We start from the raw sequence: 22,866 nt of genomic DNA, 5'->3' as shown, positions 1-22,866 counted from the left end.
GTTCTAGGCTATCCGAGATGCAGAACGTGTAAAGGAATTGAAACGAATGCACAAAGCTGTTCAGAAGGATCTGCCAAGACCTTCAGAGGTAAGAATTTGAAAATATCTGAATCTTTCTCTTTTCCTAACTTACATTGTTTCTTTTCAGAATACCACCATCTTTTGAGTCATTCAGGTTCTCAAGCTTGGAGTTGTCTTTGATTCTTTTTCTCTCCCTCACATTTCCTGTCTAGTGAGTCTCCAGATTGTAATTCTATTTGTCCACCATATCTTACGTCTGTCCCCTTCCCTCCTCTCAAACTGGAACCACCTTAGATCAAGCCTTCATCACCTGTCCCGAACTGTTGTGGGAGCCTCCTAATTAGTCTCCCTAACTCCATTCTCTCTCCTTTTTTGTCCTTCCTCTGCACAACCACCAAATATAGATTCTTTAAACCCAGGCTTCTCCAGTGGTTCCCTCTTGTCTCTGGAATCAAATACAGACTCTCCTTCACAATCTGATTCCAGCCTGCCTATCTAGGCTTGTTGCACAGTGTTGTACTTCATGTGTTTTTATGGTCTAGCTTGTTGTACAGTGCTCTCCTTGATGGGCTCTATGTGTTAGCCAAACTGGCCCAGGTGCTGTTCCTTGTGCTCGGCCTTCCAACTCTCATCCCTTTGCCTTTGCACAGATTGACCCCCTCACCTGTGTTTTGTAGCATCCCTGCTTCTTTCAAAGCTCACTTCCGGTGTTGCCGTACACAGGATCGCTGCAATTGCTATTCTCTGTCTTCCCCTGGAAATTATTTGATATTTAATTTGAATATATTTTATTATAAGTGTTCTTTATGAATATTACTTTCCCCCAAGGGAATATAAGCTCTGGAAATTACTTGGTATTTATTTTATATCTATTTTGTATTAAATGTTCCATATACATGTTGTTTTCTCCTAAGAGAGTGTAAGCTCCTTGAGGGAAGGAAAATATTTCACTTTATGTCTTTGTAATCCCAGTGCTTACACAGTGTTTGGTAGATAGGAAGTTCTTAATGCTTGTTGAATGAATTAATAAGTCTTTTAATGTGAATATCCACCCTTTTCATATGATTGGTGCTTTTACTTGGTCCATATAATTTTATCTGCTTTCATATACGTTATTGCATTTTTGTATTATAGGTTTTGTATTAATATATTTCAGTGGCATTCAGAAGTTATACAAGTAAAGAAATGCTTTAAAATTTGGAAGAATTTGTTGTTTGATTAACACTGGAACAGTAGCAGCATTAATATTCCTTTATAAACTTGCATTATACTTGGTATTTGACTTTGTTTAGTCAATTCCTTTATTTTTAAAATTTTAGGTAAATGAAACTATCCTAAGACCCTTAAATGTAGAACCACCACTAACAGACCTACAGAAAAGTGAAGAACTAATTAAAAAAGAGATGATCACAATGCTTCATTATGATCTTCTGCATCATCCTTATGGAGAACAAGCTGGAAATAAAAAGGGGAAAACTCTAGGATTTGGAAGTAATAGTACTGAGCATATAACTTACCTGGAACACAATCCCTATGAAAAATTCTCCAAAGATGAACTGAAGAAGGTATGGTTTAACTGGAATATTTTTATATCAGGGATATAAATTACATCCTGTGTCTCATGGATGAATTTTGATCATTTTCACACACTGACCAATAATTGAAAAATTCAGAACCTATGTGTTCTTATAAGCATAAAGAGAAAGTTTTTTTATGATGTAGACTGCTTGTTGTTATCGCATTTAGGAGCCTTTTTTGGTCCAATTGTTATTGTTTTATCCCTTGTTAGAATAAAGGAAGACTACAAAATTGGGCCTGTGAGTTTCTTAAAACTTTTTTTAAACTAGGTGCTCTTGGTCAAGGAGATGAGAAAACTTATGTTCTCACAAAATATAAGAAAATTTACTGCCTTTGAGAGTAGCAGTTTTACCAGATGAAATAATGACTTTGTTGGCATGAATTTCAAATTCTGGGCCTTGTAGTGTGGTGGGTGATAAAAGATCACCATGATGATTGTGTTCTTAATCACGGGTGCCATTGGTTACTAGGCTTTAATGGTGCTGCTACTTGGCTTTCAATAAAATGTTAACTAATTCAGAGTGTTGGAGAAGGTAAGCACTTAGATATATTCTTTTGCACATTCATCACTAATTCAGAAGTTTTGTAATTTTGCTTACTTAAATTTCTTCTCTCTAGTTTGAGGAGAAAATTCAAAAAATTAACCACAGTCTTCCTTGTATAAAGCTTTTCTATTTCTTCCTTTCCCTTTCTCCTCCCCCTCCATCACCCAATCATATTTTTTTCCTTAGTTGTTTTTCCTGATTTGACATAATAGCCATTGTTAGGAGTGGCAACTTCTCATAGTACCCAAGAAAATCCAGTCAGTTTCATGTTGGAGAAGGAGATACTAGCTGGAAAGCATTTTCCCTAATGTTTGTTGTTTACTGGTAGTTTACTGATTAGTAGTGGCAGTTGCCTTTGGGAATGCTCCCCAACTCTGTGGTGTAGCAGTGGACCATTTAATTGATACTGCATTTACACCTGAACCTTTTTTTCTATAGTCCCAAAGTATTTAAGCTTTAGGTGCTATTTGCAACTTTGAAAGAAATTCTAAATTTTAAGCACTTCGTTTCGCTCACCCTGCAGATAATCTTTCTTTTCTTCTCTCTTCAGTTGCAAACATCCTGTCCCAGAGTCTTTATAATTACTTAAAGTGAAAAGATTTAAGTTGCATTCTAAGCATAGATTTGAACCAAAGAAGGGAGAAATTTTATGAGAAATAGATTCCAGTTAATTTTGCTCTGAATACTATTTTACTTTAAATCATTGTTTTGTAATAAATGGGGATGAGACTTGGATCAGGAATCCAATGCTTATTTAATTACCCCTTTTTAGAATAAAGATCATAAAGGGGGAAGAAGAAGTGAGGAGAAGAAATGTATTATGTAGACTAATACAATTTTGGTTAATGGTGTTGACTAGTAGAGGTTCTTGGGGGGAACTTGGGGGGTTATATTTTACATACATTTTCAATGGTATGATTTATTTGTAATACAGTGAACATAGAATATTAAAATTGGAAGGGATCTTTGGGACTGTCTAGTCCAGCCTACCAATTTTCGAGGTAAGGAAACTAAAGTTTAGAGAGGTTGTGACTTTCTTAAGGTCACAAAACTTATTGGTGGTACAGTAAGAATAAGAACCTGCTACTATTCTGAACTGGCTCATTCTAATTACTTGGAATCCTTTGTGTTTTTTGTTGTTGTTGTTGTTGTTGCCGCCATACCACTTCACTAGAGTGTCTGAAACCATTTGTTTTCAAAGTAGATGAAATAATTTCTCTTTGCTTACATTTCTTTAGTAAACTTATTCTTTATTGATTATGTAGTGGTCAATTTGAGCCTCTGCCATAGTTATCAGAAAAGCTTAATTATGAGTTTTTACACATATGATATTAAATACAATTGTAACATGAAGTCATGGAATCTTAGAATTAAGAGGCACCTCATAGGACACCTGGTGCATTCTGAACCAGGAATCCTCTTGACAACATCAGTCATTAAGCTCGTTCATTCTTGTTCAGTTTCCAGTCTGCTAAAGTGTATTTTCCTGCCACCCACACCTCTCCATTTTGTCCACAGGGATTTCATGAGACTTCCCATTGTCTGTAGCAATTCTATAATCCACTAGTATAGTAACGCTGAAAAACAAAGGAAAAAACACTGCTCTTGGCCACTTTGATCTCTGCCATTTATGAACTTCTTTTTTACTTACATCACACAACTTAGTGCTGGAATATAAACTGCATTGTTTCTTTATCTAATTTAGTTAAATTAAGCAAATATTTATTTAGCAGCTGCTACCTGTAAGCCACTATACTAGGTGCAGTGGGGAATAGTGATGGATTAGATAGTTCGTGCCCTTGTAAAGCTGTAAGATGTAATTAGGTGAAAAAGACATAGTATCATAGAGTAAGAGGTCAAAGGGGCCTTGGAGGTCATTTAGTCTAACCTTCCCCCAACAGATCTCCATACCCTTGTTTTACAGATGAGGAAACTGCACCTCAGGGGAAGCTGGGATTTGTCCAAAGTCATATAATAGGTGTGATCAGGGGTGTGATTGGAATCCAGCTCCTCTGACTCCAGAGCTGGTGCTCTTTCCACTGTACCATGAGCACAGATAACTACAGCACAAAATGTGAGAAAGTTTTATTCATAAGAAGGTCGTATAAAGTGCAAAGTAATTCAAAGAAGAGAATAATGACTTTAATCTGGAGGATCAGAGGATCCTTTTGGCAGAGATTGTGGTTGAGCAGGGCTTTAAAAGAATGTGCAAGGATTCAGTGGTGAGAGCTGGGGAAGGAAACAGTGTGAGTAGGATCAAGTCTGGGTAAATAGCGAGTAGTAGTGAAGTGGGGGTTGGGGGGAGGGAAAGAAGACACTGGACCTGGAGTCGAAAACCTGAATTTGAGTCCTGGCTCTGCTCTTCATTATTTGTGTGATCTTGGGCAAGTCACTCTTGACTTTGGCTTCCTCTTAAAGAAAATGAGAATTTGGGATTAGATGCTCTCTAGAGGTCTTTCTAGCTTAACATCTTAAGACTCCTTATCACATCATTATAAAAGAGTTAAACCTGAAAGAACCTTTTAAAAATGAAATATTTTTTTCTTTTTATGTGTCTTTTTTTTGACAGTTAAATTTTATTTTTTTCCATGGGAAAAAAATGGTTCCTCTGTCTAATTGAAGAAAGAAAAAACAGAACCAAACCCTTGTAACATAAATGCATAGTCAAACAAAACAATTTCCCTTACCCTATGTCCATTACCTCTCTGTCAGGAGGATGGGTGGCATGTTTCAGCATCAGTTCTCTGAAGTCATGACTAGTCATTGTGTTGATCAGAGTTCCTAAGTCTTTCAAAGTTGTTCATTGTTAGAGTACTGATGTGATTGCATAAATTGTTATCTTTGTCCTTCTCACTTCACAAAGTCTTCCCAGATTTCACCAAAACCATCCCTTTCATCATTTCTTAGGGCACAGTAATATTCCATTTCATTCATATATCATACTTTGTTCAGTCAGTCCTCCCCCAACTCGTGAATACTGCCCCCTAGTTTCTAGTTCTCTGTTACTACAAAAATGGCTGCTGTGAATATTTTTGAATATATTGGTTCTTCTTTCATTAATTTTTTTTGGTATTGGCCTAGTTATGATATTTCTGGATTAAAGGGAATGCACTATTGACTAACATTTTGGGCATAATTCCAAATTGTTTCCAGAAGGGACTGGATTAATTCTCAGTCTTACCAACTGTGCATTAATGTGCCTGATTTCCCACAGCACTCCCATCATTTGTCATTTTGCATTTTTGTTAACTTGACCAGTTTGATGGGTATGAAGTGGAACCTCAGAGTTGCTAATTTGCATTTTTCTAATTATTAGTCATTTGGAGCATTTTTTATATGGCGTTGATAGCTTAGATTCTTCTTTTGAAAACTGTCTTTTTATCCTTGAACCATTTATCAGTTGGGGAATGATTCTTATTCTTAAATTTCAATCAGTTCCTTATATATCTGGGGAATGGCCTTTCTTGGAGGTTCTTGCTGCAAAGATTTCCCCTCACTTAGCTGTTTAATCTTATTTTTAGCTCCATGGATTTTTAAACCTGGAAGCCTTTAAGATCATTGAATCCAGGTCTCTTCCCTTGCTTTCCAGATGAGGAAAACTGACCGAACCCAGAGAGTCTTGCCATATAAAATATGGTGGCAAAATTTTCAGCTAGTGTAATCAGGAGAATGAGAAAAAGTAGGCTTTTGGAAAAATTAAATAGGCCATGTTTTATAATGATGACATACCCTGAATATGTTCTGTTATTTTGCTTTAAATGTGAGTTTTATATGAAGGTCACTGCCTTAATCCAAAATCTTTTTGGCTTATATTTATTTTCCTACATTACCAGTAAGATTTAAAGCCTATTACAATATTCAAAGGATAGTTGCCAGTTTATTATCAGCAATATGTCATGCTGGCAAAAGGCCACGAGACAAAGGTAGACTTTAACATATCAGTCTGGACTGCCTTTTTGGCAGATTTCCCCTGTCTTCCTGAACAGTTGATAAGAGAGCCTGAGCTTATTTAAATTTGTCCTATGTCCTTGACTCCATGCTCTGATAGCCCAGAGGGTATTCCTAAAGAAGGGAATCTGCTTCAGTAACAAAAACCCCACCATTTGGCTCGATTCGCAGTATTTGTTAGAGTCTGTGACGCATAAATGAAGGGAAAGGATTTGGGAGATAGGGGAAGAAAAGGGAACATGGATAGTATTTGCCATTTGACTAAGCTTTTTTTTTTTTATCCCTAATCTGTATGACCTCATAGACCTCTTAGTTCATTTTGTCTAGCTACATAGTTCCTTCTACCAAGTTTTGCCTTGCCTTAGAAACCTAATCCTTAATAAAGTTTTCATTATAAACTTGGTGATGGCAGGTATTCATGGAGTTCTTATTTAAATTATTACCACAAACAGGCTCAAGACCTTCTGACACAGGAGATGGAAGTAGTAAAGCAAGGAATGAGCCATGGCGAGCTGTCAAATGAAGCTTATAACCAGGTGTGGGAAGAATGTTACAGTCAAGTTTTATATCTACCTGGGCAGAGCCGATACACAAGAGCCAACTTGGCTAGCAAAAAGGACAGGATTGAATCACTTGAAAAGAGACTTGAGGTTGGTATTCTTTTTCTCTTCTTACTTAAATGTGACTTCTTTATGACACTGATTCTCTTGTAAGCCAAATCTTACAGTTACTGAAAGATTCAGAATAAGAGAACATTAGTTATGCCATAAATTTAGAACAGGTTATCATGCCCATACACTAAGAGTTGCCAAAGAGAAATAAGCAGAATAGTTTCCTAATCCTCCTTGGCCTTATTTAGTAATTATACAGAGAAATTGATGGGACCTCAGGGTATTACCCAGGTCCATTGTAAGTCTGTAGAATTTAGGTTTGAGAAGAATTAACTCTGGACACTCTCTGGGCCAACATAAAGCCCTCCTCTAGGATCAAGGATCATGCATTTCCTCTTACAGGAAATGTCTGTGCTTAGGGGTCTTGCTTCCCGGTGCCAATAGAGCAAAATTGAAAAACTGCTCCCTTTGCTTGCTAGTAGTATACACAAACTCTAGGGTATAGTGGTAGGGCAGAGACGCTTTACCTGGGTTATGGCTTAATGATTTTACATGTCTGTGAAATAGTTGGAATGTATCAACTGGAATTTCATAGCATGTGGTTTCTTTATATAAGCTGAATGTTTTGAATTCCGGAAGCTGTGTAGGCTTATTGCCAGTGGTGTGCCAACTGTGGGACAGCAGACTGGCTGCTTGTGAGGTTCGTGGTGGTGGGCTTTCCTGAGACCTCAGAGTCAGAGACTGCTCACAGGAAGGGATAAGTGTTCCATAATTAGAATGCCAAGATTTACTTCTTTGGGCTAAGATGATTATTATTTTTTCCACTGGGCAAGTTTAACAGTTTTATTTCTTGGGAGTAAAATCATAGCAATATATTTTTAATTTGAAAACTGTTCTGAGTCTTAAATGATCTGTTTTCCATAAAAGCATGTATATTGACTCCTGTTTGGTGTTGCCTGTTCAACCACCAAACTTAAAAATTAGAGAGCTCTGCTCCAACAGGGTGGGTATGGGGGTGGGGGAGGCATGAGTTTGGTTTCCTCATGAAGGAATCCTCTTCAGAGCAAACTTCTGAGGTCTTCATTGCTTATGTTTAACTGAATACTTAAGCTGTACTTAATATCTTCCAGTAGGGTGTACTGTTGCTCTGTGTTTGTTTTCATTTTATAATGAGAGGGATAGGAAAATGTTGGTTGATCCTGTGAACTGTATTTTCTGTTGTGTGAACTTCGTTTTTTAAAAAATAAGATTTTATTGATAGCTTTTGTTTTTTACATCATCGTAGTTACCCCCAGTATTCCTCCCTGGTCTTCTTTCCCTCCCAGAAAGCCATCCCATATAACAAATAGCATTTGTTTAAAAAAGAAAAAAATCAGCACAACTGATCAATACATTGAAAAAGTCTGAAAGTATGTGTGATGTTTAATACCTGTGGACCTCCCACCTCCACAGAGGGGTGGATTGGGGGTGACCCCTCATATCTCTTCATTTATATCCTGCTTGATCTTTATAATTTTGCTACATTTACTTTTGATTTTTAGTGTGTAGTAGTCCTTTCCATTTACATTGCTGTAGTCACTGTGTATATTGTTTGCTTGGCTCTGCTTACTTCACTCTGCATCAGTTCATATAGATCTTTCCATGCTTTTCTGTATTCATTACATACATAATTTCTTATAGCACAGTAATATTTCATAATATTCGTATGCCACAATTTGTTTATCCATTCCCCAGTTGATGAGCATCAACATAATTTCCAATTCTTTGCTACTACAAAAAGTGCCGCAATAAGAATTTTGGTGTATGTGGGGACTTTCTTCTTATCAGTGGCGTCCTTGAGGTGTAAGCACAGTAATGGACTCTCTGGAAATTTTAGTCACTTTATATGTATAATTCTCAATTGACTTCCAAAATGATTGTACCATTCCACAGCTCTACCAGTAATGTATTAGAGTGCCTGTCATTCCACAATCTCTTCAACATTAACTATTGCTATTTTTTGTCATTTTTGCCAGTTTTCGTGGTGTGAGATAAAACCTCAGGGTTAATTTGCATTTCTCTTATTATAGTGATTTAGAACATTCTTGTATGTGCTTGTGAGTGTTTCACAATTCTTTTGAGTACTGTTTATCCATATCCTTTGACTACTTGTTGAAGAAGCTATTAGTCTTACATATACTTATTGATTATTTACATATACCAGACCAAACCCTTATCAGAGAACTTTGATCCAAAGTTTTCCCCTTCTTATCTAGGATGCATTGATGTCTGTGCAGAAGTTTTCAGTTTCATATAACCAGAGTTATCTATTTTATTTTTTGTAATTGCTGCTATCTCTTGGTTGTTTAAGATACATCTCCACCCCATAGCTAGAGAGATTATTATCTTTTTCACTTTTAATTTTTAGTAGTAGGATCTCTAATATTAAGTTCACTTATCCATTTAGAATGTATTATGAAATATCGTGTAAATGTGGAGCTAAGCCTAATTTCACCTAGTCTATTTTCCAGTTTTCCCAGCAGTTTTTTATCAAAATAAGGAGATTCCTAGGTAATTTTTGTTTTCTACTTTATCAAATACTGAGTTATTGAGTTCTACTGTTTCTGATTCTCCCTTATCTATCTCCCTAGTCTGTTCCATTATCCTTCTCTCTATTCTTTAACCAATAACACATGGTTTTGATGACTGCTGCTTTATAATATGTTTTGAGGTCTGGAAATACTATTCCCCGTTCATCCCTATTTCTTTTCAATCATTTCTCTGCATAGTCTAGATCTTTTGTTTTTCCAAATGAATTTTGTTATTTTTTCAAGTTCTATGAAACATCCCATTGGTAATTAGACTGGTATAGCATAATTTAATTTTGATACTATTGTCTTTTTATGTATCAGTACAGCCTAGCCATGAGCACTAAATATTCCTCCAACTATTTAAGTTGCTCTTTATTTCTTTAAAGAGCACTCTGTAATTCAGTCTATACAAGTGCCTTTGGTAGTTATTTGGAATTAGATTTCATTTTCTATTTTTGTTTTTTGTTATCATTATATAAAGATGCTGTTGACTTTTGAGGGTTTATTTTGTTGCCTGCTACTTTGCTGAAGCTGTTGTCTTAATGAGTATCTTTGCTGATTACCTAGATTTCCACATATATCATCATTATAATCAGCAAATTGGGATAGTTTTATCTCCTCTTTACCTGTTTTTATGCCTTTTATTTCTTCTTGCCTAGCTGTTGCTAGCATTTCTAGAATTTTGTTAAATAATAGCAGGGAGAATGCATATTTTTGCTTCATTCACATAGCTATTGGAAAAGTTTCTAGTGTATTCTTGTGGACTTCATTTTACTGTTAATTTGGGTGGATTAAGGTAGTTTATGTTGAGTTTTAGGGGTGCTGGGACCCCAGAGTCACAACATGCAAGTCCTACCCAAATAAATTTGACTCAAGCATTTTTTCAGCCAAAGACATGGTTTATTAGAACATTGGGGGCAGCTAGGTGGCACAGTGAATAGGGCACCGGCCCTGGATTCAGGAGGACCTGAGTTCAAATCTGGCCTCATACACATAACACTCACTAGCTGTGTGACCTTGGGCAAGTCACTTAACCCCATTGCCTAGCCAAAAAAACCCCCAAAAAACATCGATCGGGGCTGGGTGAGATTTAAAGAATCGGCCATGTTGGCCAGACTCTTAAGGAATCTGAACATTTCTGAGCTATTGGCTAGATTATAGGAATCTGAGCATTGGCTAGACTTGAAGAATCTCAGCACCTTAATGGAGACAAGATGGACCTTATATACAGAAAGACTGTGGGAGGGATTGAGGTGACTAGAGGAGGAGTTTGGGAGAAGGAGTAACTTGATGGGGAGTGACTGGCATGTAGAATGGAATCCAAGGTGGGAGGTGGGGGGAGGGGCCATCCGGAGATAATAGACAATGGAGGGCTAGGCTAGGGTAACCGGGAATTGGGTGTAGGCAATAGTGAAAGGCCAGTTGATAGGATTATAGCCTCAGGCAAACACTAGAGACTTCCTTGATCAAGTAAGGGAGTTCAAGGACAGTCCAAGGGTTTTCTGGGCTAGGAGACAAATGGGATCCAAATGGGATCCAAATTCTTGTTGAGGTGAGAAGCAGAGGTCTCAGCTTGGGCCCCCACCCCATCAGTTTACATGTGAGCTTGGTAGTGGGTACAATCATTTAGCTACTATGTAACTTTTTTAAAGGTGTCTCTCTGTCTTAATTGCTATGATTTTATGAATTGTAAAATATGAATTGTAGAAGTAATTTTGTGATGCAAGAGCAGATAGCTGAGTATTTTTTGTCTTATTTGTTAAGACACTAACTTCATAGCAGCAAAAAAAGTATTTCAAATGATGAGTCATGAAATTTTAAATATAAGCAATTTTACTTCCATATGGCTGCGATCTTGAAGGGAAGATACAGAGAATTGCCAAGGTTTATTTGGATGTTGATATGGATGGCTGTTTGTGGGTAATCCTAAAAGGCAGATATTTCCAGGAGCTAAAATTTTCCATTGCTTTACTATTGATACTAATTTTGGAAGAATATTCTGTATACAACATTCCCAGGAAAAGACCTTTTCTTGACTTTTGAATAATTTCTATTTTCTCTATCAGATATCTTTAAAATTAAATTCTTTGATCTAATAAAACAATTTACTTTTAAATCTTATTTTGATATTCATTATTGAGACATCGATTTCTAAATTTGTATACTTGCTCCATACTTCCTGATGACCCAACCAATTATTGCTTCTAGCCATGGTTAAAAAAAAATTTTAAGGGAAAAAATGCACTTCTACAAAAACAACTGAGCACAGCAGTATATGCAATCATTGTGTTATTTGACTGCTTTTTAGGGTTGTTTTTATTCATTTACTTTATTGTAGGCATTGTTCATATTATTTTAGCTGTTTTATTTATGCTTCATTTCTTCATTTAGGTTTTCACTTGTTTCTCTGAAATATTCACATTCATTGTCTTTTACAGTATAGTAGTACCATTTTGTTATGCTGCTATGAGTATTGCTGTTTAGCAGTCTTCATTGCTTTCATTATGGGGTCTCTATGGTAAGCTCTTTTGGGTCCAAGGGTATGAATTACCTAGCAGCTTTTGTTAAGTAATTCCAAATCGTCTTACAGAACAGCTGAATCAATTCTTAGATCCAACAGTGTTGCCTTTTTTTCTGTAGTCCTTCCTACACAAATTTTTTCTAGCTTTGATAATTTGATAGGTGTCAGGTGATAACTTAAGACTGGTCACATTGCATTTCTCTAATTATTAGTGAGTTTGTAGAGTTTTACAGATGGTAGTGCATAGTTTGGATTTTGTTTTTTTGAAAACTGCTTGTTTGTCACTTTCCACTTTTATATTTTATCCATTGTTATAAAAATAAATGGCTCTTTTGCCATTTTCTGTTGGGGAATCTTATAGGTTGTTAATTCCCTGTAGACTTTGGATGTCGTGTTTTTATCTGAGATGTTTAATGCCTATATAAATACATTTTTAAAGGTTTTCTGCCAAATGGCATTTACCTTAGTAAATGCTTCAGTTATCTGGAAAATATTTTCACATTGAACCTTCTCGGTTATAATGGATAAAATGTTACCTTAGTTGAAAGGAAATTGGAATTGGAATTGGATCAGTTTCAGACAGAAGCAAGTTCACTTTAAGTGAAAGTATGACTCTAAATGTCATTGAACATAATTATTTTCAGTGAAATAATTTCCAATATGTGATAAAATGAGATTAATAGTCAGAATTTAGGTCTAGCCTTTAAATTTAATAGGACTTGAAAGAGTATCTAAATTGCTGTTTGAGGAAGTTTGGCTGAAAAGTAAATTTTGTCATGTTAATTATAAAAATGGAAAGTCATTCCTTAGAGGTGGGAAATAGGTCCAGAAGTGATTCCTCTCCCAGAATTTTACTGGCAAGATCGATTTATAGAAGACATGTTATGTAGCATTGAGTTCTTAGAAAAAGAGTTTGACCTTAAGACCTCAGATAATGCAGTCAGCAATCCATTGTGGTGTCTTTGAGTTAAACGGGTACTTCTTGCTTTATGCAATTTTTTTCTAGCAAAATTAGGTGCATAAAGAATACAAAGACTCCTGTTTCCCTTCTGGCTTCCATTATAAAGTCAGAAATGTTCTCTGAGAAAAAAGTTCCACTAAACAGTTGAAAATTAGAGAAAATGTTTTAGATGGTTGTTGGCATCATGGGGTGCTGGGTGGGGCCGTTCTTGCAAGGACCACTTGCCACTTGTGTAATCTCTTAAGACTTGGCACACTGATATACTAAGTGTAGCGGCACTGATAATAGGATACATGTCTTAATGTAGTTTGTGTCATGTAACATATTTAGCGAAGATGAGATTCTTGAATTTTTTTCCCTATATTGCTTTTCATTATGACATGGTCTTCCACATAGTAGATTAGGTATTACATAGAAAATACAAATACCCCGTAGTTCCCTAGAATTTTTTGTTTTAATAAAATTGGACAAATAGGAGGATAATGAAAAAACTTTTGAAATTGCCTCTTAAAGGCAATTTGCTCTTCCTTCCTTGTATTTGACCATTTTAGTTGTCTACTCTTTATTTTTTCCTTCCTTTTAAAATTTATCTTCTAGAAATTATTTTTGTAGCTTCTTGGAACCCATAGCCCAGTGTTTTGAGCCAGAGATTTTTTACAAAGTTCAAGCTAAATTAATTTTTGGCATTAAATGGATGCTAGTAGTTTAGAAATTATTAAAATCATTGGTGATTTGGGGATTGTTAAATGACTCAACAGTATGAGGTGAGTTAACTCTTATAGGTAGAAGTTACTAGAATATAAAAAACTACCCTAAGTACTCATGAATAGTTATTGAGCATGAGGGTTATCCTTAGCATTATTTAGTAAGCCCCAATTTTCCTCTTGTATGAATGGGTCAGTGTGATATTTCCTTTGCTCAGTGCTCATGGAAACTGCTGTGCCAAGAGGCCTAGCAATCCCCTTCCTATAGATCCCATTCCTGAATAGGTTGGAAAAGTAAGTAGGAGGACGTATATAAAGGACCAGTAATGTGGGCATGCGTACACACTCTCCTTCCTTTCTTCCTCCCACTTCCTTTCCTTCCACCTCTCCCTCTCCCTCTCAATGCAAGAAATAATGATAAACTTGCAAGCATATAATCATTGAATTTGGCATTTAATGAATCTGCATGTTAAGTGTGTGAGGTGATGATGGCTCTAAATAGGATGGAATTGTACAGTTCATGAGAACTGATTTACTATGAAACATCGTAATACAGTCAATCCAGAAGTTACATATTTGATTTTAGAATGTTTATTTGTATTATGAATATAAGTAAAGTAACATACAAATATTTCAGAAGTAATATGTAAGCATTTCAAATATGGTTATGATTCACAATGCAGGTTTACTTGAAGATTAAGGAAACCTCCATGGGGACCCAATTTGAGGTGTAGATCATTGGTGTCAAATTCAAATGGAAACAGATCCCTGCACAGCTGCATGTTGACTTGGAAAAATACAAATTAGTATCATGTTGTGTCCTATTTTTATTTATCTTGTTAAACATTTCCCAGTGGTGTTTTAATCTGATTCTTGCACTGAAGAGTTTTGCAGCCAGATGGTGAGTTTGACATGTCTGGTGTAGCCTCATAACTGGACATAAAGAATGAGTACTTCATCAGAAATCATGCTTCTGAGTTAGAGGAACTGTTAATGAAATGAGACTCTGTTGTGACTTTAAAATCTCTTTAGACAGGTGAGGAAAAGAAGACCATGTGCTCAGACTCTTTACTTCCTCTAGCCCCCTCTGTTTAAAAAAGAAATTATGTGTGCGCATTAACATTATGATTATGATTATTATTATTATTGGTAGGTGAGTTAAAGGTTTTGTTTTTGGAGGTTGAGACTTTGACTTGGGAAGAATGAGGGTTGGACATTCAAAGGTGATTGCCTCATAGTGTCAGAATAAAAACCGTGATGACTTCTTTTTGAAGTGCCAACAGCAGGCTTCTGCTGTTTCTGCTGACCGACAAGGCATGCTGATAGCAGCTGGGAGTTGGGGAGACTTCCAAAAGCAGGCACAAGGTGCCCTGAAGCACAGCAGCTTGGGCCTGTCGGATGGGGGTGCAGATAGTCCTAGGTGGTACAGCACAGTCTAACAGTTGGTCTTCATAGTGATTACCCCTTAGTCATTGAGGAAAAATGAAATTCTCTTTTTACAAAGGCATACCTTCACCAATATTTGTTGGATGTGGGAAAACAGGTTGGGGCACATCAGCATAGATGATAAGATACATTTAGAGCCCAGATGTACCGTAGAGACCATCTAGTGCAACCTCCTTGTTTTACAAAATAAGATATATAGGAAGCAGCTAATTATCATAGGAAAGATTGCATTTAGGGCACTTTGCTGAACACCACAGGGAGGCTTTTCTGATTTCTCCATGCTGGTGGTGGGTAGTATTTTCTCTGGTTCTGAGGACCCAGTCAGTCTATCAATTATCATTATTTTTAAAAATCCCCTCTGGAATGTTTCTTGCTCGTCAGAACTTATTCTTGCTTAGAGCTGGGGTTTGTTTCCTGGTATTTTTTGTTTTATTTTTATTTTTGCCAAGTATAGAGCGTTAGGAATTTATTCTATACAACTTCCCCAGAGCTGGACGACACTCAGGGTCTAGCCAGCAGACCCCTTGTGGTGAGGTTTGGTGATAATATAGTGAATATTTTTGCAAAATGACATTGGTTAAGGATATAGGGGAGTGCTATTTGGATTATATAGGTGGCTCAGTGGATAAAGTGCTGGGCCTGGAGTCAGGAAGACCTGAGTTCAAATCAAGCCTCAAACACTTTTACTAGTTGTGTGACCCTGGGCAAGTCACTTCACCCTATTTGCCTCAGTTTCCTCATCTGTAAAATGAGCTGGAGAAGGAGGTGGCAAACCACTCCAGTATCTTTGCCAAGAAAACCTCAGATGGGGTCTTAAAGAATCAGACATGACTGAAATGACTGAGCAACAAAAAATAACATTTTCAGACTCAGACCTGAAACAGTTGAAATAAAATAAAAATGTTTTGGTTTGTAAAAGGGCAACCTCCTCAGCTCTTTGGAAAACTTAGCTATCTAAGATGACAAGATTTTTTTTTTATGGATAACTTTTTAAAAAATTTTTATTTTATTTTATTTTTAATTTTTTTTTCCATATGCTTTTGAGTTGAAAATTTTTTCTCCCTTTTTCTCCCCCCCCACCCTCCCCAAGATGGTGCACAATCTGACATAGGCTTTACATTTACATACCCATTAAACATATTTTCACATTAGTGAAGTTGTAAGTAAAAATTAAAACCAATAGGAGGAACCATCAGAAAGATGAAACAAAATTCAACTTAAGGTAAAAATAAGTGAGAGCGATTCGACTTCCATAGTTTTTTCTTTGGATGTGGACAGCATTTTCTATCCCGAGGCCTCTGGAGATGTCTTAGATCCTTGTAATGCTGAGAAGGGTTCAGTTTAACATTCTTAGTCATTGCATAACGTGGCTGCTATTGTATACAAAGTCCTCTTGGTTCTGCTCACTTCACTCAGCATCAGACCATATAAGTCTTTACAGGTTTTTCTGAAGTCAGCCTGTTCATCATTTCTTATAGAACAATAGTATTCCATTACATTCATATACCACAACTTGCTCAGCCATTCCCCAGTTGATGGGCATCCTCTCAATTTCCAATTCTTTGCCACCACCAAAAGAGCTGCTATGAATATTTTTGTACATGTGGGTCCTTTTCCCATTTGTTTGATCTCTTTGGGATATAGCCCTAGAAGTGCTATTACTGGATCAAAGGGTATGCACATTTTTATAGCCCTTTGGGCATAGTTCCAAATTGTTCTCCAAAATGGTTGGATCATTTCACAACTCCACCAACAATGTATTAGCGTTCCAATTTTCCCACATCCTCTCCAACATATATCATTTTCCTGTTTTGTCATGTTGGCCAATCTGATAGGTGTGATGTGGTACCTCAGAGTTGTTTTGATAGATGACCAGATTTTTAAAGTTTCTGGTTATTTAAAGTCTACCTGTATGTTCATTATCTGAAATAAGTTCTCTTTTAACTTGAGGAATTTTATATTTGCCTTATAACTTCAGAAGCAATTCAGTATTTTGAAGCAATTTTTTATAGCATGCTACAGAAGTAATGTATAAATATGCAATATGTAAAACATTTTAAATTTCGGTTTCCCCTTGAAACCAAATGATAATGATCCATATGTTTTTAAATGGATACATCTTTCTTTCAGTGTAATACACAGTTCACAAAACTGCTAAAGTGAGAGAGTTGATGACAGGGACTGTAGAAAGCATTTGGATGGTATTTGTTGTAGAGAATTTGTTGTAACTTATTGTGGGCCATCCTGAATAGTTTCAGAATACAGACCCCTTTTGTCACGGAATTCACTTTAAAAAAAAGCTTACCTGTTTTGCAGGTGGAATAATTGAGGCACATTATGAATATCTGATGCAGGTCTTGATAAGCAACCCATCCCCACTCCCTTTTCCAGTCATCAGTTTTCATATACATACATCATTCTTCAAACTACCTGTAATAACCTCTCCCTAATCTGCCTGTAAGTTACATAACATTTTCCATTCTGGGATGGAAAATGGGTAGAGGGTGAAAGAAATAGAAAAAAAATCAATTGAATGTGAGTTCTTAGAATTTCTGAAAGAAAACAGCTTGTACAAAATAATAGTTCTCTCATTGAATTACATTTCGACCTTTTAAGTGGCATCAAAAATAGAATAGCTAATGTGTTCTCCAATTTTTTAGTCTAGCTGCCAAATTGATATTCTTAAAGGCAAGGTCTGACTGTGCCGCTCTCTTGCTCAAGAAGTTTCAACAGATCACCATTGCCTCCAAAATGAAACACAAACTCCTGTGTGTGTGTGTGTGTGTGTGTGTGTGTGTGTGTGTGTGTGTGTCTTGCCCTTGCTTATAGAACACACACGTACATATGTACGTTTATTTGTATACATATGTTATTGAATGTTAGCGAATGATGAATTCTGTATATGTAGCATGGATGAAAGTCAGAACATGTTTTGCTTTAACAATTTAGGCATCCATAGCTATGCCTCAAAGGCCAAGACTTTCACTTGCTACTGCTGTTTCTAGGAGTGGCTTTTGTTTAGGTGGGATAGGCTCACAAAATTACCCATTAAATAACTTCAGAATCCTTAAAGTTTTAAAGATATAGGCAGTCCTAAGTGTCTAAGTATTTTTTCATCTGTTTACTATCCTTTATTTATAGAATTCATCATTTACTAATATATTTAGTAATTTTTTTGGCACTTTTATTTTTTGAAGCTTAAAATATTTTACCTAAATAGATTAAGTGATAATGTAGAGGAAAATCTAGCCCACTTTACAAATTTAGCTCTTAGGTAGTAACACAGCACTCCCTTGTCCTTAGCAAACCAGGCACTGGTTTTAGTAGATGTTTGTACTTTTGCTTGATTAAGCACTTGATTACTCAAAAGAAAACACACCCTACTGGTGTCTAACTGTTCTAAAATGGAGGTGGCAGTGGTTGTAATTGAGCACTCCTGAGTTGTCTTGGCAGCTATACTGAAGCATTTATTCCTGGCTCTCCAACTTCTAATATACCTTTAGTATTGAAAAGCTGGATTCTGGGGAGGTGAACTTTTACCCTTTATTTAATTTGGCATCTGTTGTGCTATGCTCTCTGAGAAAACACTCCTTGACATTTTCCATGAAAATAGCCTAAAACAGCAAGCAAATCCATATGTCCACTAAAACAGATACATCAACATGTTAAATGCTACACCTATCTAAGCCATAGGATATCTGAGAGTAAGGAATTTTTTTTTAAAGCATAATTCAGTTTTGTTGTCATCATATTGCAGTGGTTTGGGGATCAGGGTGGCCTGAATTGGACTTACTGATCATAATTTTCCAGTTTTGACTTCTAGTATAAGAAAATAAGCAGATTCCCTTTGCTGCCTTATTTCATGCTGTGCTAAAGGAAAAGAGTAAGAAGAAAGCCTCTTCTGTGGGCTCAAGTATTGAAAAGAATTTTTCCAGGGGCATTTCACGGTGTTGAACATAGGTTAGTCAAGTTGTAGAGTCAACACCTACAGTCTCTTGATGTTAGTCAAAACCCTGAAAGGAAACATTTTGGTTCTACCCCTTTAGTGACTCTAGCCAAATTAATATTTCTTGAGTAGCTTCCTAATTGGTCTTCCTGCATCTAACTATGCTGTCTTTCCATTCCATCTTCCACAGCTGCCAAATTGAGGTCTGACTATGCTGTTCTCCTGCTCAAGACGCTTCAGTGTCTCACTGTTGCTGCTAGAATAAAATACAAACTCCACTGACAGTTTGGTTCTAGAAATGAAATCCACCCTCATATATGCCATTAATGATGATGTTCAAAATCATATACTGTAGGCTCTGAAAGTAATTCTGAAAAAAAAAGTTTCAAAATGTTTTGGATTGTGATAGTTTTATTGGAATAAGTAAATGGAACTTTGAAGTGGACAGCATTTATCTGGGTGTGTAAAAATTTTGGTGTGCACAATTGTTTTCATTATTTTTATAGTCACATCTTGATTATTTGATCATCACAGTTAGCCTATGATGTAAGAAAGGCAGATTTTTTTGGTGAAAAAAATTCACTTTAAAATAATTTCAGTGAGCAGTGTGTCTCTATCTTCTACCATTTTCTCCCAAGTCAAGGAATAACAAGTTAAGTAATGTTAACAATTGACAGGTGGTTTTCAGCTTAGTTGTTGTTTGTGAGGTTATTGATGATGTCTTTAATATCCATACCTGTTGGTTACTCTTATCAGTAGCAAAGACCATTATCCTGGAACCCTTGAAAACTGGTAATGAAGTAAGAACATCTTGAATAAATTCGTAGTTCAGAGTACTCATTAGAGATGGGTGTCTTGAGTAGATAACTATCAGCCCCATAGGTTTTAGAAGATCAGCAGAAAGGTCTTTTTAGAATGGGATTGTTACCCATCTGTCCAAGGGAATTTTCGCATATGTTGGATCTCCTAAAACTCTTTACATTATCCATGTCATGGTAAATGGTAAGGTCATAACGAGGTTGTTTAAAACTTATGTGTAAACTTCCATGGATGATATGAAATCTAGGATGGACCTAAGACTGATCTCGAGGATCTTCCTACTCTGTCATTCTCAGATGTTGATATGATGGTCTCTTTTCAGATAAATAGGGGTCACATGACCACAGAAGCTAAGAGAGCTGCAAAAATGGAAAAGAAGATGAAAATTTTGCTTGGTGGCTACCAGTCTCGAGCTATGGGACTAATGAAACAGTTGAATGATTTATGGGACCAAATTGAGCAAGCTCACCTGGAACTTCGTACTTTTGAAGAGCTAAAGAAACATGAGGATTCAGCAATTCCAAGGAGGCTGGAGGTAATAATGTTCTGCCCATTGGTCATTTCATTATTATTGCCGTAATATTAAAGAATGATGGAACAAATTAAACTTGTGTTACAGCTATCTACATTTGAGGAAATGAATTTCAGCCAATAAAATTTCCTTAATAGCCAGGCATTCTGAGGCTTTGTCAGTGTTCCTTGCCTGTTTATTTCTGGTCACTTTTCCTTTTATATGGTTGTGGTTAATGTGTACTCTGTTGCTCTGATTCTGCTTATTTGGCTTTGTACTATTTCTTAGATGTCTTCTCAAATTTCTCTATATCATTCACATCTCTTAAGATATTCTGTTATATTAACATACCACAATTTATCTGGTCATTCCCTTTTTGGACACTGGGTTATTTCCAGTTTTGGCAGTCATGAATAATACTGCTTTAAAAATCTTTGAGAAATTAATATTTTCTCCTCCTCCATCTTTCTTGTCTTCCTCTTTTTCCCTTTCTCTTTCTTCCTTCTTACATTTTGTGGGTGTGAGTTGGTGCTTCAGAGACATTTGAAGAAACAAGGACTTAAAATTAAGACTGAAGTTAAAGTTCAGAGAAGGATGAATTTCTTTGATTATTAGTGAGGCTGAGCATTTTAACAAGTGATTATTAATTTGGGTTTCTTCCTTTGTAAATTGTTCAACTGTATTAACTATTATTTGATATTGAGTGGTACTTTTGAGTATTTCACAAGATAGTTTAAATCTTAAACAATGATTTCATATTTTTGTTTTCCCAAGTGTCTAAAAGAAGATGTTCAGCGACAGCAAGAAAGAGAAAAGGAGCTTCAGCAAAGATATGCAGATTTGCTCCTGGAGAAAGAGACTTTAAAATCAAAATACTGAAACATGATTAGCATTTTGTTATAGAAACAGTTAGATGCTGCTTTCCATCCTCTAGAAGAATGAAGCTGATGTTTTATGTTCATCAAACCATTTGCTTGTTATCTATGACTTTTCATTTGTTGTTTATTTTTAATGGATTCCATCATCTAGATTCTCTATGTATAAACTCTGGCTCCACAAGAATTTTTGGAAGTTAATTTATTAAGAGAATCATCATTCTTTTAGTCATCTTTGCTAAATTTTTTTTAGTTTTGACCTTTAAAAATCATATTTTTTATTTTTTAAAGTGTTCTTAAATGTGTTGCCTGTGAGTAAATTCTTGAATAAAAATTAACTGTAAAATTTTTGAGAATTCCTATGGCTTCAGTATTGGAAGATATTCATTAATTTTTAAAAATCATGTTTATTAAACACTCTGTGCCATTCTGGTTGTTTAGGGTTGATGTGAGGAGAGGCTGCAGAGAAAAGGGTAATGGATGGGAGAGAGGAGTTGTGGAAGTAGATCAATAAGACTTGAATATTGGGTGGTTCTGAGAGAGAGGGAAGTTGAGGGGGATTCCAGAGTTACAAACCTGGGACCAACAGATATGGGGAGAGGGAAGTGTGAAGGGGAATGATGATGAGTATTTGGTTTTTTTGTTTTGTTTTGTTTTGTTTTGTTTTTGGCTAGGCAGTGGGGTTAAGTGACTTGCCCACGGTTACACAACTAGTAAGTGTCAAGTGTCTGAGGCTGGATTTGAATTCAGGTCCTCCTGACTCCAGTGCCAGTGCTCTATCTACTATACCACTTAGCTGCCCCCGAGTTCTGTTTTTGACATACTAAACTTGAGATGCCAATGTGGCATCCAAGTGAGAGGCCCAGAAGGCAGTTGGTAATGTGGAACTGGAGTTTAGGGTAGAGATTAGACCTGGATTCATAGAAGTGGCTGTCATCTGTGCAGAAATGATAATTACATGGGGATTGATGAGATTACCAAGGGAGAATGGAGAATGAGAAAAAGATTGAGAACAAGACTCATTCCCCACTAGATTAAAGCAATTAAAGTAGTTCTGTGGTTTTACCTCACACCTATCAGATTGGCAGAGATGACAGAAAAAATGAGAATAGCAAATGTCAGAGAGCTTATGGTGAGGCAGGAACACCAGTACACTGTGGGGGTGTTTGAATTGGTCCAGTTGTTCTGGGAAACAATTTGGATTTTAAAGCCCTCCAACCTTATACTTCACTCTCTTCCACATATTCTGTGATCCAGTGTCTCTGGCCTCCTTGCTGTTCCTCATGTATCACACTATCTCCTGATTCCATTCATTTTCAGCTGTCTGTTCACTATGCCTGGAATTTGTTTCTTTTATCTCTACCCTTTGACTTCTCTGGCTTCTTTCAAATCTCAGGTAAAGTCACCTTCTGCAAGAAGCCTTTCCCAGTGCCCCTTAATGCTAATGTTAGATTAGATGACATAAATTAGACTGAGCTCATTAAGAACAGGGACTGTCTGCAGCACTTAGTACAGTGCTTATAGTATAGCACTTAACAGTAATAGGTACTTAACAAGTGCTAGTTGACTAGTGTTTTTCCTCTGTGATTCCTCCCAATTTATCCTGTGTGTCTTGTTTGTATGTAGTTGCTTTTATTTTGTCTCCCCCAATTAGATTGTGAGCTCCTTGGGGGCAGGGACAATTTTTTCCTGTCTTTGTATCGTCAGCACTTAGCACAATGCCTGGCACATTGTGGTGCTTAATAAATATTTGTTGACTTGAAAACAATTTGGAAATATACTAGAAAAGTCACTGAGCTGTAGATAATAA

At 36.4% G+C, this 22,866-nt stretch overlaps 1 protein-coding gene across 1 annotated transcript in view; it reads left to right on the top strand.

Annotated features, from left to right (window-relative positions):
• Window positions 1–21,412, top strand: part of CDC5L (cell division cycle 5 like) — a 56,160-nt gene extending 34,748 nt beyond the window's left edge. The window contains exons 12-16 of the mRNA XM_020993902.2: window positions 8–88; window positions 1,341–1,586; window positions 6,545–6,742; window positions 19,993–20,205; window positions 20,956–21,412. Of these exons, the coding sequence (XP_020849561.1) occupies window positions 8–88; window positions 1,341–1,586; window positions 6,545–6,742; window positions 19,993–20,205; window positions 20,956–21,060 (843 nt within the window). The 3' untranslated portion in view covers window positions 21,061–21,412. The remainder of the gene's footprint in view (window positions 1–7; window positions 89–1,340; window positions 1,587–6,544; window positions 6,743–19,992; window positions 20,206–20,955) is intronic.
• The last annotated feature ends 1,454 nt before the right edge of the window (window positions 21,413–22,866 follow it).

Source organism: Phascolarctos cinereus, unplaced genomic scaffold (genome assembly GCF_003287225.1).
Source record: "Phascolarctos cinereus isolate Bilbo 61053 unplaced genomic scaffold, phaCin_HiC Scaffold_5;HRSCAF=322, whole genome shotgun sequence".
Lineage (NCBI taxonomy): Eukaryota > Metazoa > Chordata > Mammalia > Diprotodontia > Phascolarctidae > Phascolarctos > Phascolarctos cinereus.
This window is presented reverse-complemented; position numbering and strand designations above follow the sequence as displayed.